This window comes from Paroedura picta, chromosome 16 (assembly GCF_049243985.1).
Source record: "Paroedura picta isolate Pp20150507F chromosome 16, Ppicta_v3.0, whole genome shotgun sequence".
NCBI lineage: Eukaryota > Metazoa > Chordata > Lepidosauria > Squamata > Gekkonidae > Paroedura > Paroedura picta.
Window position 1 is genome coordinate 10,457,324 of NC_135384.1, and position 17,565 is coordinate 10,474,888.

The 17,565-nt window shown below is 39.5% G+C and overlaps 2 protein-coding genes across 2 annotated transcripts; both read left to right on the forward strand.

The window, feature by feature from the left end:
- The first annotated feature begins 324 nt into the window (after positions 1-324).
- On the forward strand, positions 325-7,037 carry LOC143825166 (vomeronasal type-2 receptor 26-like). The gene is made up of 7 exons (XM_077313193.1): positions 325-448; positions 2,109-2,208; positions 3,690-3,981; positions 4,071-4,625; positions 5,153-5,380; positions 5,537-5,663; positions 6,139-7,037. The coding sequence occupies exons 1-7, from the start codon at positions 325-327 to the stop codon at positions 7,035-7,037; spliced, it is 2,325 nt and encodes a 774-aa protein (XP_077169308.1).
- A 4,411-nt stretch (positions 7,038-11,448) lies between these two features.
- Positions 11,449-15,727, forward strand: LOC143825167 (vomeronasal type-2 receptor 26-like). Its single transcript, XM_077313194.1, has 6 exons — positions 11,449-11,651; positions 12,344-12,635; positions 12,727-13,152; positions 13,809-14,036; positions 14,269-14,395; positions 14,829-15,727. Exons 1-6 carry the CDS (start codon positions 11,449-11,451, stop codon positions 15,725-15,727), a joined length of 2,175 nt encoding a protein of 724 aa, XP_077169309.1.
- The last annotated feature ends 1,838 nt before the right edge of the window (positions 15,728-17,565 follow it).

Genomic DNA, 17,565 nt, shown 5'->3' on the forward strand with positions numbered 1-17,565 from the left:
AGCCTTATTCCTCTTCCTAGTAACTGGAAAGAATAGCAAAAGGGAGATATGCCCACTATTGTAACAGGAAAAGTATTCATTGCTCTACTGTAGGACTCAAAAGAACGCTAAAGAGGCTTAGCAGTTACTGTAAAGAAAAGCAACTACAAGTGAACTACAAAAAGAAGAGGTTTATGGTTTTCAGTAAGTGGCCAAAACGTCTCTTATATCCCTCATTTCACTACCTGAAGAAATCCAAAGGCAGCTTACAAGCAAACATCCCTTCTGACCCCCACAACAGACACTTTGTAAGAACAGCTCGGTAAGAACAGCTGTAATAGGACTATGACTAGCCCATTTCACCCAGCTAGTCTCATGTGGGAGAGTGTAGAATCAAACCCACGCACTCCAGATCAGAGCACCATGCTGAATCTTGACACGGTAAGCAAGCTTCATAATGAATTAATCGGTTTGTCCAGGTTGACTATCACATGCCAGTTTCATAGTTGATGCACTGTACAAGGACTGCACAGTCCTCCCTGATATTTTGTGGTTGATTCCACCATCCGTGGCAGCTAATTTGTAGCTGCACAAAGCATCCTGAGTCAATATTCCCAAGTTGGTGACAGGATGAAAAATGTCAGAAACCTTTGACATACATGGAATAACATGTTGTAAGGAGGGGGAGCATTTGGGGAGCATTAAAGGCATTGGTTTCAGCTCCTATATCTTTGGCCTAGTACTTTAGGAGAAGGTCACTGTGTCTGGTTACTCCCAATTGAAAAGGGCATGGTTTCTTACATACACAAACAAAATCACAAAGTAAAGTAGAGGTCACAAGGAAAGGTCAACACCAGATTTCTAGGTGGTTGAAATAATTCATGTAGGTGCCTACTTTGCCTGAATCTGCATTGCCTAGGGAGAGACTTCATTGACATTTTAGCAACAAGAAAGTAAACGTTTACCTGTTAGAACTCTGGAGACAAGAAATTATCCTGTCTACATGGCTGGTTTGCAGGGTAATTATCTTGACCCAAATTATCTAAATGATTGTTTTCTTCCTCGTTTGAAATAGGTTTCCTGATGTCACTGACACAATAAATAACAAAAACCTCTTTTAAGTTGTATATGATGACTTTTTCTTTGGAACTGCATGAGAATTAAACAGGGCTCTGATGATCAATTGTATTCCCTTCTCTCACTCTCCTTTACTGCAGCTTTGTTTCAAATCCTACCCTTTCATATTGTTACATTTTTAATGCACTGTGAATTTTCTTCCCTGATATTTAGCCAGTACAATTCTACATATTGCCTCCCTTGCTGCAGATGCTGCCTTCTGCTGTCAATAGAAACAGCTCCCTGCCTTCGTTAAAGGGACTCTGCACCTATATTTATTGAATTGCATGATTTTCTCATCTGCCTACTTTTCCAGCATATTCAGATCTTGTTGAACTATATCTCTATCTTCTGGGGTGTTTGGTACTCCTCCAAATCTGGTCTGATCTGGAAATCTATGCATAATACTGGACCTTATTGCTTCTCTTCAACTAATTACTCCATTATTTCTGTGGGGGGTTTTAATCTAAAGAAAATCTCAATAATGAAAAATCTGTTATCAAAAAGCCATACCCAAACGTAATACAGATGTTCTTTGAAATTAAGTAATGCCATAGATTTCAGAATGGTCTTTATCAAATGTCCTCTGATTTGATAGAATTTACTTGCCCTTGAATCATAAAATGACCAAAAATGTTTAAGTAACTTTTTATATTCTTTTTATATATTGATCTAGTTGGTTCATCAATACAATAATCTAATATGAATACCAATTATGAATTCTAGCTCAGGAGCATCAGGAAGTCATTTCCTTCTATATCAGACAGGTTTTAATCCAAAGAACGATCAAAGTCATTGGCTGCATGCGGAATAACATGTCAAAACTGATGTGATATAATTTGTTGGATGGGAAACAGTTATCTGCTCCTGGAAAGGAAGTCTTGTCATCTAGATGCTGCTGCTGCTGCTGCTGCTACTGGTGCTACCGTGTCATATAGTGTGTTGGATGTCTTCCATTAATTGCTCCATAAATCATGATCCCTTTCCTATTCCTCATAACTTTTATCAACCAGGAGACCTTCTTATTGGTGGGATTGCCTCTCAGGTTCTTTACTTCAATAACCCGCCAACTTTCCTAGAACACCCATCACGTATGGTGCTTGATGAACCTGGGTAAGGATTTCAGTTTCCCCCCCTTCTGTTCCATCAGTGAGGTGGGATTATTGTACATTTTATTTGATGTTACTGTTTGCAACTGGTAGGTAGACCAATTTTTCTTCCTTTTATCAATTTAAATGCTGAGTCTCTTGTTCCTTTAAAATTTAATGTTTCTTAGTGCCAGAAAGGCACTAGTAGCTTAGCTTGATGAAGATAGAAAAATGCTAGCTTTGCTATTTTCATGACTTCAGCATCTATAGTTAGGAAAGCATCAAAAATCACACCTAGATACCTGGCCATATGTTAAGTTGTGACTTGGACTCTGTCCAGGCTGGGAAGGTGTCCTTCCTGTTCTAGACCCTTCCTCCCCAGCCCAAGGACCTCCATCTTCAGAAGGTTTAGCTACTGAGGACTACCCTTGTTCTGTTAAACTTCAATGTTTCTTATATTGACTGAACTCCAGTGGTATTCACACAACTTAGCATAAAGTAGTGAATGATGTATAAATGGCTGGCATGTTAAAAACTGAGGAAGTCGTATGAGAAAGGATACTGAGCAAAACTAATAACAATGAGGTCAAGGGAAAAAGTATGAAAACTGCATCCACATCTAAGGCAAAGAAAAGCTATCATGAACTTCAATATCCCCAACATGATTACAAAGAGAATAGACTTGCAGGAGGGCAATATGAGATGGAATAAGATGGGGCACAACAATGTTGGGGATAAAAAAGGCTACAGCTTTATTATCTTCCCATGGGATGGTTGGCATAGCATGGGAGAGGGAGCATGTTGAATCCAGAGATACCCTGGGGATTCACATCATTCCCAGCTGGGAGAACAGATCACCTTGCCTAAAGAACTGTGCCAATAAGTTAATTAAACTATGTGGGGTAGCCTATAGGCACCAACATCATTTGACTGCTCCGAGGCCACCTGGCATAATGAGCCCCTGGCTTCCCTGCTGGTAAAGTCATGCTCATATATCTGTCATCTTTCAAGTAGGCCCTGAACCCTAGGGAATCCGAAAACACTTGACACCTGCCAATGGGACTCATCCCATGAAAACCCACAGCTGTGAAAAATATTGACTGTGGAACATACACCTCAAAATCTGTGAAAAGGCTGTATACATATTATCATAGGACAGGTGGGAGTGGTGCTGGTCTGGAAACGTCCCAGGCACAGGGACAGAGACCCATGCACATGGTGACTTATATACATATTGCGGTTCTCACTTCATGCCACGTGTACTCAATGTAAACCACTAATGGCTTCTCAGATGGTCATGTCCATTTCCAGATGGTCCTCCCGAGCTTCAATGAGAGGTGTTGATGAGTATCGGCTATGTTTTTTCATTGCTATGCAGTATAAAAATGTGTATTTATGCAAGCCAAGTATTTCCCAAAAAAACTAATTCATAAATTAGAAGATCATTTGGAAGGATGAACAATGTAAATTAAAATTTGATTGATTTTTTAAATCTCTACTATGTAGGTCAATAACAAAAAACTACCAGCATATTTTGGCCTTGGCATTTGCTGTAAAAGAGCTGAATGAGAATCCCAACTTCTTACCAAATATCAGTCTGGGGCTCTACATCCTCAACAGCTACAGCCTTGGAAGGATGACTTTTAAGGCCACCCTCAGCTTACTTTCTGCCGAGCAGAAGCTGGCCCCTAACTTCAGCTGTGATAACCGGCAGAAAGTCATAGCTGTCATAGGAGGGCTTTTGTCTGACACCTCTGCTCATATGGCCTCAATCCTCAAGATCTACAAGACTCCTCAGGTAAGCTGCAAGCATGGAGGGGACATAGGGTTCAAAATTCTACAAATCATGGAATGTTCTGATTTCATTCATTCGACATTTTTTCCCAGCTTACTCATGGGTCATTTTCCCTTGCAAAGGCTGACAAACAACAATTTTCGTCCTTATATCAGATGGTGCCTGATGACACCTATCAGTACAGGGGAGCTGTACAGTTACTTCACTGTTTTAGGTGGACTTGGATTGGGCTCCTGGCTATCGATGATGACAACGGAAACCAGTTTTTGCAGAGAATAGTACCTCTCCTCTCTGAGAACAGCATTTGTTTTGCATTCACATACAAATTACCCAAGATGACTTACCTAAAAGAGATTGCAGAACTCCTTGTAAATCAGGCTGAATGGTACCCAGTTCTTATGGACAGAAACACCAATGTAATATTTGTGCATGGAGAAACTCCAACCATGATACTTCTAAGGATCTATTTTTATCTAGTTTCATTCACTTTATTTCCACCTCTGAGTAAAGTGTGGATAGTTACATCACACTGGGACTTTGAGTCATTCTCTGTCTTCAGGATTACAGATACAGACACCCTCCATGGTTCCTTATCCTTTACTGTTCATTCTAATCAGCCTCCTGGATTCCAAGAATTCCTCCAGACCGTAAGACCTTCCTCAGCTGGAGGAGATGCTTTCATTAAGAACTTTTGGGAGCAAGCATTCTTCTGTTCATTGACACATGAGCAAGAGGATATGAAGGATACCTGCAGTGGGGAGGAGAAACTGGAGACGCTTCCTGGCCCTTTGTTTGAAATGCAGATGACTGGCCGCAGCTATAATGTCTACAATGCTGTCCATGCTGTGGCCCATGCTTTGCACGATATCCACACACATGAATCCAAATTCAGAAAACATGTTGAAGGTGGGAAGCTGGATGTTCTGAATATACAGCCATGGCAGGTACAGTAAATATTCCACATGGTCATCGAAAATAGCTGGAATTCTTTTCTTTTCCCTTTCAATTAAGACATTCCATCCTGCCAACAAGATAATAAATGCTTATATGTTTGTGTTGTCTTCATGGTTTTCAACCTAGTAGCAAATATTCAAGATTTGAAATTTTCTTAATTGGGATACAAATTTTTCAACATTTTAACTCTGCTTCCTGTTTTATTTTATTTTCAATCTAGTTACACAACTTTTTAAGGAGAATCTACTTCAACAATACTGTCAGAGAAACCATAATGTTTGATCAAGATAGAGAATTAGTTTCTGTTTTTGATTTGACCAACTGGGTTACCTTCTCAAATGGGTCCTTTGCTAGAGTGAAAGTGGGACAACTGGATCCCCAGGCCCCTTCAGGCAAAGAGCTAAATCTGGTAGAGGATAAGATTGTGTGGCATAAAGGCTTTAACCAGGTGAGAGAAAGAGACCAGTGTTCGGTGTTTTTCAATTCTATTACATCTTATTGTATTTATGTTCATTTATAATATCAACTTTTTAGGCCATGATAGAATTAGCCATTTTTTATCCTTATCAGCTTGGTGCTAACCTCCCTTTCTATTTAAGGACAGGTGCTTCCCATTTCTGTCTTCAATGAACCATGCCAGCCTGGCTACAGCAAGACAAAGAAGGAGGGAAGTAAATTTTGCTGCTATGATTGTACTCCCTGTCCAGAAGGGATGATCTCTGGGCAAAAGGGTATGAGGCCTGTTATGAAACATTTTGGTAGAACAGGCAGATATAATTGGAGAAGCTATGTTACTCTGCGATTCGGAGATAAGTAAATACAGGTTTTCATTACATAGAATTAAATACTGTAACTACCTATATTCAGGGAATATGGACAGGGCTACAAGAAATTCAATGTATGATATAGTGTTCTAGCAACGTCTCTGTATTGGATATACATAAAAACATAGCCCTAAAGTCCCCACAATTCAGAACAAATACAGTTATTCTTTGAATTACAGTCTGTGTCAGGCTGCTTACCTCACCATTCACCAAAAAATAATAGCTACACCATTATTTCAAGACACTGACATTAATTTAGTAAGGACTAGAAGGAATAGGAAGAAATGAAATGCATTAAATTCAAGAACATTCTTTCATTGTTGCTTAGATGCTTGTCACAGTTTTGAAATACTGAATTATCTTTTTTTTTTTATTCCTTCAGACATGGATACTTGTGTCAAATGTCCAGATGATCACTATTCCAGCGATGGCCATCAGGAATGCATTCCCAAGATCCCAACCTACCTTTCTTACAAAGATCCTTTAGGGATCATCTTCGTTACCTTGGCTGTATCTTCCTGTATGCTAACAACTTTGGTGCTTGGAACATTCATCAAATACAAGAACACTCCCATTGTTAAAGCCAACAACCGGAGCCTCACCTACATTCTCCTGATCTCCCTCATCCTTTGCTTCCTCAGCTCCTTGCTGTTTATTGGAAAACCAGGGGAGGTGACCTGCCTTCTGCGCCAAACAACATTTGGTTTCATCTTCTGTGTGGCTCTATCCACTATCCTAGCCAAAACCATCACTGTAGTCCTGGCCTTCATGGCTACCAAACCAGGGTCCCACATGAGGAGATGGGTGGGTAAAAAACTGGCCCATTCCATTGTCCTTTCTGGCTCCTTAATTCAAGCAATTATTTGTACTCTTTGGATCTGTATTTATCCCCCATTCCCACAAATAAATATTCATTCCCAACCCAAGACAATTATCCTGGAATGTAATGAGGGTTCTGCTGCCATGTTTTACTCTGTCCTTGGCTTTCTGGGCTTTCTGGCCAGTGTCAGCTTCACAGTGGCTTTTCTTGCCAGGAAGTTACCTGGCAGTTTTAATGAAGCCAAGTTCATCACTTTCAGTATGTTGGTCTTTTGCAGTGTTTGGTTCTCCTTTATTCCAAGCTATTTGAGCTCTAAAGGCAAATTCATGGTGGCTGTGGAGATCTTCTCCATCTTGTCCTCTGGTGCCGGTTTATTGGGTTGCATCTTTTTCCCAAAATGCTACATCATTTTGCTGAGACCAGAGATGAACGTTCGCGAGCAGATGATTAGGGTCATGTGAGGATTCTAGCCCTATTCTTCTAGATACCACATTTTGGGCTTTATGAATATTACTGTAAAGAATCATTCAAGGTTCTACAAAGTATGCTGTTTCTGTGAAAAGAAATAGTCTCACAGCAAAAGAAGCATCTTTTTGATCTGTGCCAAGGTAGGTGAGTTGTGAAGTTCTAAACTTGTCCAGAAAATGGGCATGCTGTCCTTCCTTTTCTGGATCCTTTATTCAAATGGATATTTGTATAATATGAGTAATTTTTCCTACCTCATTTCCTCCAAGTGACTACTTTTGTTTAGTAATTCAGACAACGGGCTCTCAATGGTATAATTTAATTTTGATATATTTAATTTTGAAAAAGGATAAGAAACGTCTTCATTGCCTACATGGTACGATCAGAGTAGCATCTCTCCTTTACCTTTTCCCTCTCCAATAACCCTAGGGCTGGTTTTACACCATCATTGTTCTACCTAGAAATTGTAAAGATTAGAAAAATATATTGGCTTAATATTGTAGAAAGAAAAACATTTCTTGCTCTACTAAAAAGGCTGTACCAGCTCAATGCTCTGACAATTATTTATCATGTCTACTGAGACCTCTAATGGATATATCAAAATAAGACCCACAAAGTGATGAAGTCTCCTTTTCTCTGTGAGCTCTATGTTTATCCTTTTTCCCATGAACCTCATGGCTCAGCCTTGGAAAAGGAGAAATAACTATTCTATTGGTCAATTAGAGAAACTTTCCAGATCAGCACATTTTCAGGTAATCCTTGTGTCATGCCTTTTGTCACAGCTGTGAATTAAAATATATTCATGTGAACTTTTCTTAAGTGGCTGTCTTCTCTCAATAGGACCTGAAGTCTGATAAATCTTAGTAACATTTAGATACATCTTTCCAGATGTTGAAACCACATGTTGAAATCTTTCATCAGAAATATTTAAGGATATATGTGTTTTGATCGTTTTGATACCTCTGAATGTTCCTTTTGTAACTTGTTTGTAACAATGCCAGACCCTGCTGTAAATTCTTCTTTCTTTTCAGCTCTGGTGTTAATTAATTTCTTATATATAATAAACAAAGAGAATGACTTTTGTTTCTGTGTAGAATAAAGTATTTTCTCTTAGATTTCCACTCCTAGTGTGTTTATTGGCTGCAGCAAACCAGGTAAACAGACCCAGCTTTCAGCCCATCAATCCAGGGTGGCTCAAGGGAAGTCCTCAGAAGCTAAACCTTTTAAAGAAGGAGGTCTTGTGGCTGGGGAGGAATGGTCCAGAACAGGAAGCACACCTTCCCAGCCCGGACAGAGTTGAACTTAAAATTGCACATATGGTAGGACTTCTGTGTGCTTTTTGATCCCTCCCTATCTATAGAGGCTCAGTTCAAGAAAACATGATTCCATCTTCACCAGGCTAAGCTACTAGTGCCCTTTATAGCCCTGGAGCACCAACCATGGTGATCCATATGACATTCACCACTAGTGTGGATTACTGTAACTTTCACTACAAGGGCCTACTCTTTTCTGCAACCTAGAAATTACAAGTGGTACAAAATGCTGCTACATGAATCCTTACGTGGACACCATGAGAGCACACAGAAGATCTGCAGCAGCTACATTGGCATCCAGTTGAGTATCAGGTTTGGTTTGAGGTCTAAGTTCTAATTTTAAGTCATTTGGAATCCGCTTTGAGGCACCTTCTGGTAGGAAAAAGCAGCATATAAGATCCAACTGTTTTTTTTTCTTATTCTTCTTTTATATCTCTCATTTCACTACCTGAAGAAATTACAAATCAGTTTACAAGCAACTATCCCTTCCAATCCCCACAACAAACACTCTGTAAAAGCTGCGCTGTGAGAACAGTTCTAACAGAACTGTGACTAGCCCACATCACCCAGCTAGCTTCAAGTGGGGAAATGTGGAATCAAACCCGCACTCTCCAGATCAGAGGCCACTGCTGTTAAACACTGCACCATACTGGAACTTGACACATTAAGCATGCTTCAAAATTAATGAATGGGGGTGTCCAGGTTGACTATCATAGGCAAGTTTCATAGTTGGTGTCTAAGGAGGAGCAAGGGACTGTCGAAATGGCTGCAACTATGCTCCTCTCCACCAGAAATCCAGCCTTTTGTTTACAATCATATAATTTTATACCACGATTATATATGTAAAAAAAGGAGTTTCTGTATCAGTTGTTCATTGTTCAAACTTTATTACAGTCGTTCAGACCAAGTTATATGAAGTTAATACATAAAAGACCAAAAGGATATGGCAATTTAATATAATACAATTTAAAACACATCATAAAATAGAACTTAAAATTATGCTACTTAAGATAATTGGATTTTTAAGGTGGCGGCAGAAAACGTAGCCAACTAAGTTGTTACCTGTATCAGATGAAGTACATGATAATGCAATTGAATGACCCCTTTTCAAAGAAAATGTGGAACACATGGGAAGTTCAGGACCAAATTCAAGGGAAATAGTCCTTGAAACAAATTCCCTTTTGAGGAACGGTGCTGAAAACTCAAAACATCAGCTCAGGATTAAACTCGCTGGAAAGAACAGCAATACTGAGTGGCAGTAAATATATAAAAGTTGAGTGAAGAGGAAGGATGGAGAAAGGCTACAGATTCAGGTCAGTAATAAAATGTAAGGAAGTGAGAGAAGGGAACAGGATCCCAGGTGAAGAAAAAGCTGCTGGCAAGAAGGAAACAGTGATGCCTATCCAGAAGCACTAGTGTCATCACATACCAAGGGTGGGAGAAGATCCAGAGGAAGAAATCAGATTCAGATAGTGGGACCAAGAAAGACCATTTTGTAGCATTTTTCTAGAATGTCCAGGAATAATGAACCTGTAGTAATTTCAGTAGTTTATTAGTGATATTATTCCCCAGGGAATCTTAAAGGAGTAGGGACTACACTGTCCTACCTGATATTTTGTGACTGTCTCTGCCATCCATCTAAACTAATTTGTAGCTGCACACACACCATCCTGAGTCAATATTCCCAAGGTAGTGGCAGGATGAAACATGTCAGAATCCTCTGACATGCATAGCATTACATGCAGGTATGTCATATGTTTGAAACACAGACTGATTTGAGGAAAAAATAAATCATTAGTTTCAGCATATATCTTAGGCCTAGTATTTTAGGAGAAGGTAACTGTGTCTAGTTACTCCCAGTTGAAAAGGGTGTGGTTTCTGACATCCACAAACAAAATCAAAAAGTAAAGTAAAGGTCACAAGGAAAGGTCAACAACTGTATTCTAGGTGGATGAAATCATTCGTGTAGGTCACTATTTGACCTGAATCAGCACTGCCTAGGGAGAGAGTTCATTGCCATTTAGCAATAAGAAAGTAAAAGTTTGCCTGTTGGACTCTGGAGACAAGAAATTATCCTGTCTACATATTTACTTTGCAGAGCGGCAAGTCCCAGAAGCAGTCCCAAATGGGTTATAATTATCTCCACCCAAATTGCCCAAATGGTTGTTTTCTTCCTGGTTTGCAATAGATTTCCTGAAGTCACTGACACAATAAATAACAAGAACTTCTTTTAAGATGATGACTTTTTCATTAGAACTGCATGAGAATTAAACAGGGCTCTGATCATCAATTGTTTTCTCTTCTCCCATTCTCTTTTATGGTAGTTTTCTTTCAACTCCTACTCTGCTATATTGTTACTTTTATAGCATGCACTTTTATGGAAACATAGGGTTGGAAGGGGTGATAAAGGCCATCTAGTCCAACCCCCTGCTCAATGCAGGGTCAACTTCAACTATTCATGATAAATCTCAGTCCAACCTCTGCTTAAAGATCTCCATTAATGGAGAGCACACCGCCACTTTAGGCAGCCGATTACACTGCTGAACTTATCTATCTGTGAGTTTTCTTCCCTGATACCTGGAATTCTGTGCATAATACTGTACCTTATTCGTCTCTTCAACTAATTACTCCATTATTTCTGTTGGTTGTTTTAATCTAAAGAAAATCTCAACAATGAAATATCTGTTCCCAAAAAGCCATACCCAACATAATAAAGATGCTGTACTAAGCAATTTAGTTATGCCTTAGATTTCAGAATGACGTTTATCAAATGCCCTCTGATTTGATAGAATGTATTTTCCCTTGAATCTTAAATTACCAGAAATATTTAAATATCCTTTTGTATACTTTTTGCATATTGATCTAGTTGGTCCATCAATACAGTATTATAATATGAATAACAATTATGAATTCTAGTACAGGAGCAGCAGGAAGACATTTCCTTCTCTAACAGGTGTTAATCCAAAGAACCAACAACGTCTTCAGCCACATGAGGAATAATGTAGCAAAACTGAAGTGATACAATTTGGTGGATGGGAAAGCAGTTGTCTGCAGCTGGAAAGGAATTGTCATTGAGATGCTGCTGCTACTTACGATGCTGCTGGTGCTACCGTGTCGTATAGTGTGCCCAATGTCTTCCATTAATTGCTCCATATATGATGATCCCTTTCCTATTCCTCACAACTTCTATCAGCCAGGCGACATTCTTATTGGTGGGATCGCCACTCAAGTTACTTACTTCAGTAACCCGCCAACTTTCCTAGAACATCCAGCACGTATGGTACTTGATGAACCTGGGTAAAGATTTTGATTTCCTTTCCTTGATTAATTTGATCATCCTGTTCCATCAATGAGTAATCAGGCACAGATTGAGTTCTCATTGTTTTATTGCTTCAAGGATACTTCAGGTTTCTGCCTAGTAGGAATTTAAAGGGGCTTCCATTGCTTTTCTCTCTTCCTTTTTCTCCTCACCACAACTTTGAGAGGTAGCTTAGGCTTTTAATATCTGAGTGACCGAAGTCACATAGACCGTTTATGCACTGGGGGTTTCATGCTGGGCTGCAGGCTCGAGTTTTAGTTGTGGCAGGTTGCCCCAAATCTTCCTGCACCCACATGGGGGAGCATTTGGCCTGGTGTGTCTCATCCACTCCCATTTTCTGCTCCTGCATGGGAGCTGGGGTATTCAAGTTCCCAGTGAATAAATGGTCATAGTGAGCATTCATGGTATAGTGAGAAGTCATAATGGATTCTCCCAGATTTGAGTTTAGGACATTAACCTCTACAATATGTAGGCTATTTCATATTCTCTTTCTGACTAGTATGGTGAACAATTTTTTCATTACTAAGCAGTATAAAAATGTGTATTTATGCAAGCGAACTATTTCCTAAAGGCATGGACAAAGAAACTAATTCATAAATTAGAAGATCATTTCGGAGGATGAACACAGTAAAGCAAAATTTGATTGATTTTCAAAAGTCCTTCTTTGCAGGTCAATCACGAAAAACTACCAGCACATTTTGGCCTTGGCTTTTGCTGTAAAAGAGCTGAATGACAATCCCAACTTCTTACCAAACATCAGTCTGGGACTCTACATCCTCAACAGCTACAGCCTGGGAAGGATGACTTTTAAGGCCACACTCAGCTTACTTTCTGCCCAGCAGAAGCTGGCCCCTAACTTCAGCTGTGATAACCGGCAGAAAGTCATAGCTGTCATAGGAGGGCTTTTGTCTGACACCTCTGCTCATATGGCCTCAATCCTCAACATCTACAAGACTCCTCAGGTAAGCTATAACCATGAAGGGGACATAGGCATCAAAATTCTAGCAAATCATGGAATGTTCTGATTTCATTCATTCAACATTTCCCCCCCAGCTTACTCATGGCTCATTTTCTCTTGCAAAGGCTGACAAACAACAATTTCTGTCCATATATCAGATGGTGCCTGATGACACCTATCAGTACAGGGGAGCTGTACAGTTACTTCATCATTTTAGGTGGACATGGATTGGCCTCCTAGCTATCGATGATGACAACGGAAACCAGTTTTTGCAGAGAATAGTACCTCTCCTCTCTGAGAATAGCATTTGTTTTGCATTCACATACAAATTACCCAAGATGACTTACCTAAAAGAGATTGCAGAACTCAGTGTAAATCAGGCTGAATGGTACCCAGTTCTTATGGACAGAAACACCAATGTAATCTTTGTGCATGGAGAAACTCCAACCATGATGGCTCTAAGGGTCTATTTTTATCTAGCTTCATTCACGTTATTTCCACCTCTGAGTAAAGTGTGGATAGTAACATCACACTGGGACTTCGAGTCATTCTCTGTCTTCAGGATTACAGATACAGACACCTTCCATGGTTCCTTATCCTTTACTGTTCATTCTAATCAGCCTCCTGGATTCCAAGAATTCCTGCAGACCATAAGACCTTCCTGGGCTGGAGGAGATACTTTCATCCAGAACTTTTGGGAGCAAGCGTTCAGCTGTTCATTGAAACATGAGCAAGAGGATATGAAGGAAACTTGCAGTGGGGAGGAGAAACTGGAGAGTCTTCCTGGCCCTTTGTTTGAAATGCAGATGACTGGCCGCAGCTATAATGTCTACAATGCTGTCTATGCTGTGGCCCATGCTTTGCACAATATCCACACATATGAATCAAAATACATAAAACATGTAGAAGGTGGGCAGCTGGATGTTCTGAATATACAGCCATGGCAGGTACAGCAGTTATTCAGACTGTTCATCAAAGATAGCTGGAATTCTTCCCATTTCCCTTCCAATAAAAACATTCCATCCTGCAAAAAAGAAAGTAGATGCTTTTAAGTTTGTGTTGTCTTCATGGTTTGCTACCTAGTAGCAAATATTCAAGATTTGAAATTTTCTTAATCAGGATACAGATTTATCAGCATTTTAGCTCTTCTTTCTGTTTTATTTCATTTTCAATCTAGTTACACAACTTTTTAAGGAGAATCTACTTCAACAATAGTGTCGGAGAAACCATAAGATTTGATCAAGATAGAGAATTAGTTTCTGTTTTTGATTTGACCAATTGGGTGACCTTGTCAAATGGGTCCTTTACTAGAATAAAAGTGGGACGACTGGATCCTCTGGCCCCTTCAGGCAAAGAGCTGACTCTGGCAGAGGATAAAATTGTGTGGCATAAAAACTTTAACCAGGTGAGAGAAGGAGACCAGTGTTCGGTGTTTATCAATTCAATTCCTTCTTTTGTGATTAAGCCCACCCCTACTCTGCAAACAAAACCAATATTTAAATGACCAATAACTAGGGGAGAATTACATCTTTCTGTGTTTATGTTCATTTATATATTAACTTTTTAGGCCATGATAGAATTAGCCATTTTTTTTCCTTATCAGCTTGGTGCTAACCTCCCTTTCTATTTAAGGACAGGTGCTTCCCATTTCTGTCTGCAATGAACCATGCCAGCCTGGCTACAGCAAGACAAAGAAAGAGGGAAGTAAATTTTGCTGCTATGATTGTACTCCCTGTCCAGAAGGGATGATCTCTGGGCAGAAGGGTATGAGGCCTGTTATGAAACATTTTGGTAGAACAGGCAGAAATAATCGGAGAACCTATGTTACTCTGTGATTCAGAGATAAGTAAATAGAGGTTTTCATATGGACAGAGTTACAACCAATTCAATATATGTTATAGCGTTCTAGCAACCTCTCTGTATTGGATATATGTAAAATCATAGCCCTAAAGTCTCCACCAATCAGAACAGATATAGTTATTCTGTGATTTACCAGGTGTGTCAGGCTGTGTACCTGGCCATTCACCAAAAGACAATAGCTACACCATTATTTCAGGATATTGACATCAATTTAGTAAGGACTAGAAGGAATACGAAGAAATGAAATGCATTAAATTCAAGCTCATCCCTTTCATTGTTGCTTAGATGCTTGTCACAGTTTTGAAATACTGAATTATCTTTTCTTTTATTCCTTCAGACATGGAAACTTGTGTCAAATGTCCAGATGATCACTATCCCAGCGATGGCCATCATGAATGCCTTCCCAAGATGCCAACCTACCTTTCTTACAATGATTCTTTAGGGATCATCTTCGTTACCTTGGCTGTATCTTCCTGTCTGCTAACAATTTTGGTGCTTGGAACATTCATGAAATACAAGAACACTCCCATTGTCAAAGCCAACAACCGGAGCCTCACATACATTCTCCTGCTCTCCCTTCTCCTTTGCTCCCTGAGCTCTTTTCTGTTTATTGGAAAACCAGGGAAGGTGACCTGCCTTCTGCGCCAAACAACCTTTGGTCTCATCTTCTGTGTGGCTCTTTCTACTATCCTAGCCAAAACCATCACTGTGGTCCTGGCCTTCATGGCTACCAAGCCAGGGTCCCACATGAGGAGATGGGTGGGTAAAAAACTGGCCCATTCTATTGTCCTTTCTGGCTCCTTAATTCAAGCAATTATTTGTACTCTTTGGGTCTGCATTTCTCCCCCATTCCCTCAAATGAATATGCATTCCCAACCCAAGACAATTATCCTGGAATGTAATGAAGGTTCTGCTGTCATGTTTTACTCTGTACTTGGCTATCTGGGCTTTCTGGCCAGTGTCAGCTTCACAGTGGCTTTTATTGCCAGGAAGTTACCTGACAGTTTCAATGAAGCCAAGTTCATCACTTTCAGTATGTTGGTCTTTTGCAGTGTTTGGTTTTCCTTTATTCCAAGCTATTTGAGCTCTAAAGGCAAATTCATGGTGGCCGTGGAGATCTTCTCCATCTTGTCCTCTGGATCTGGTTTACTGGGTTGTATCTTTTTCCCAAAATGCTACATCATTTTGCTGAGGCCAGAGATGAACGTTCGCGAGCAGATGATTAGGGTCATGTGAGGATTCTAGCTCTATTCTTCTAGATACCAAATTTTGGGCTTTATGAATATTACTGTAAAGAATAATTCAAGATTCTTGAAAGTATGCTGTTTCTGTGAAAAGAAATATTCTCACAGCAAAAGAAGCATCTACCTGATCTGTGCCAAGGTAGGTGAGTTGTGAAGTTCTAAACTTGACCAGAAAATTGGCATGCTGTCCTGCCTTTTCTGGATCCTTTATTCAAATGGATATTTGTATAATATGAGTAATTTTTCCTACCTCATTTCCTCCAAGTGACTACTTATGTCTAATAATTCAGACAATGGGATCTCAATTGTATAATTTAATTTTGATATATTTAATTTTGAAAAAAGATAAGAAACGTCTTCATTGCCTACATGATACGATCAGAGTCTCCTTTACCTTCTCCCTCTCCAATAAGCCTAGGGCTGGTTTTACACCATCATTATTCTGCCTAAAATTTGTAAATAATAGCAAAAGATATTGGCTTAGTATTGTAGAAAGAAAAATATTTCTTGCTCTACTAAAAAGGCTTTACCAGCTCAATGCTCTGACAATTATTTATCATGTCTACTGAGACCTGTAATGGATATATCAAAATAAGACCCACACAGTGATGAAGTCTCCTTTTCTCTGTGAGCTCTGGCTCAGCCTTGGAAAATGAGAAATAACTATTTTATTGGTCAATTAGAGAAACTTTCCAGATCAGCACATCTTCAGGTAATCCTTGTGTCATGCCTTTTGTCACAGCTGTGAATTGAAATATATTCATGTGAACTTTTCTTAAGTGGCTGTCTTCTCTCAACAGGGCCTGAAGTCTGATAAATCTTAGTAACATTTAGATACATCTTTCCAGATGTTGAAACCACATGTTGAAATCTTTCATCAGAAATATTTAAGGATATATGTGTTTTGATTGTTTTGATACCTCTAAATGTTCCTTTTGTAACTTGTTTGTAACAATGCCAGACCCTGCTGTAAATTCTTCTATCTTTTCAGCTCTGGTGTTAATTAATTTCTTATATATAACAAACAAAGAGAATGACTTCAGTTTCTGTGTAGAATAAAGTATTTTCTCTTAGATTTCCACTCCTAGTGTGTTTATTGGCTGCAGCAAACAAGGTAAACAGACCTAGCTTTCAGCCCATCAATCCAGGGAGGCTCAAGGGAAGTCCTCAGAAACTAAACCTTTTAAAGAAGGAGGTCTTGTGGCTGGGGAGGAAAGGTTCAGAACAGAAAGCACACCTTCCCAGCCTGGACAGAATTCAACTTAAAATTGCACATATGGTAGGACTTCTGTGTGCTTTTTGATCCCTCTTTATCTATAGAGGCTCAGTTCAAGAAGACAGCAAAGCTAACATGATTCCATCTTCACCAGGCTAAGCTACTAGTGCCCTATATAGCCCTGGAGTACCAACCATGGTGATCCATATGACATTCACCTCTAGTGTGGGTTACTGTAACTTTCACTACAAGGGCCTACTCTTTTCTGTAACCTAGAAATTACAAGTGGTACAAAATGCTGCTACATGAATCCTCACGTGGACACCATGAGAGCACACAGAAGATCTGCAGCAGCTACATTGGCCTCCAGTTGAGTACCAGGTTTGGTGTGAGGTCATAGTTCTAATTTTAAGTCATTTGGAATCCATTTTGAGGCACCTTCTGGTAGGGAAAAGCAGCATATAAGATCCAACTGTTTTTTTTCTTATTCTTCTTTTATATCTCTCATTTCACTACCTGAATAAATTACAAATCAGTTTACAAGCAACTATCCCTTCCAATCCCTACAACAAACACTCTATAAAAACTGCTCTGTGAGAACAGTTCTAACAGAA

What these genes read in the sequence shown, in the direction of transcription:
- LOC143825166 (XM_077313193.1), top strand. Translation starts at nt 325, where the DNA reads ATGACTAGCCCATTTCACCCAGCTAGTCTCATGTGGGAGAGTGTAGAA. An exon ending in GCTTCATAATGAATTAATCG is followed by an intron (nt 449 to 2,108) that starts GTTTGTCCAGGT and finishes TTTATCAACCAG; the next exon opens with GAGACCTTCTTATTGGTGGG. An exon ending in ATGGTGCTTGATGAACCTGG is followed by an intron (nt 2,209 to 3,689) that starts GTAAGGATTTCA and finishes TCTACTATGTAG; the next exon opens with GTCAATAACAAAAAACTACC.
- LOC143825167 (XM_077313194.1), top strand. Translation starts at nt 11,449, where the DNA reads ATGCTGCTGGTGCTACCGTGTCGTATAGTGTGCCCAATGTCTTCCATT. An exon ending in CTCTGAGTAAAGTGTGGATA is followed by an intron (nt 13,153 to 13,808) that starts GTAACATCACAC and finishes TTTTCAATCTAG; the next exon opens with TTACACAACTTTTTAAGGAG. An exon ending in GGCATAAAAACTTTAACCAG is followed by an intron (nt 14,037 to 14,268) that starts GTGAGAGAAGGA and finishes ATTTAAGGACAG; the next exon opens with GTGCTTCCCATTTCTGTCTG.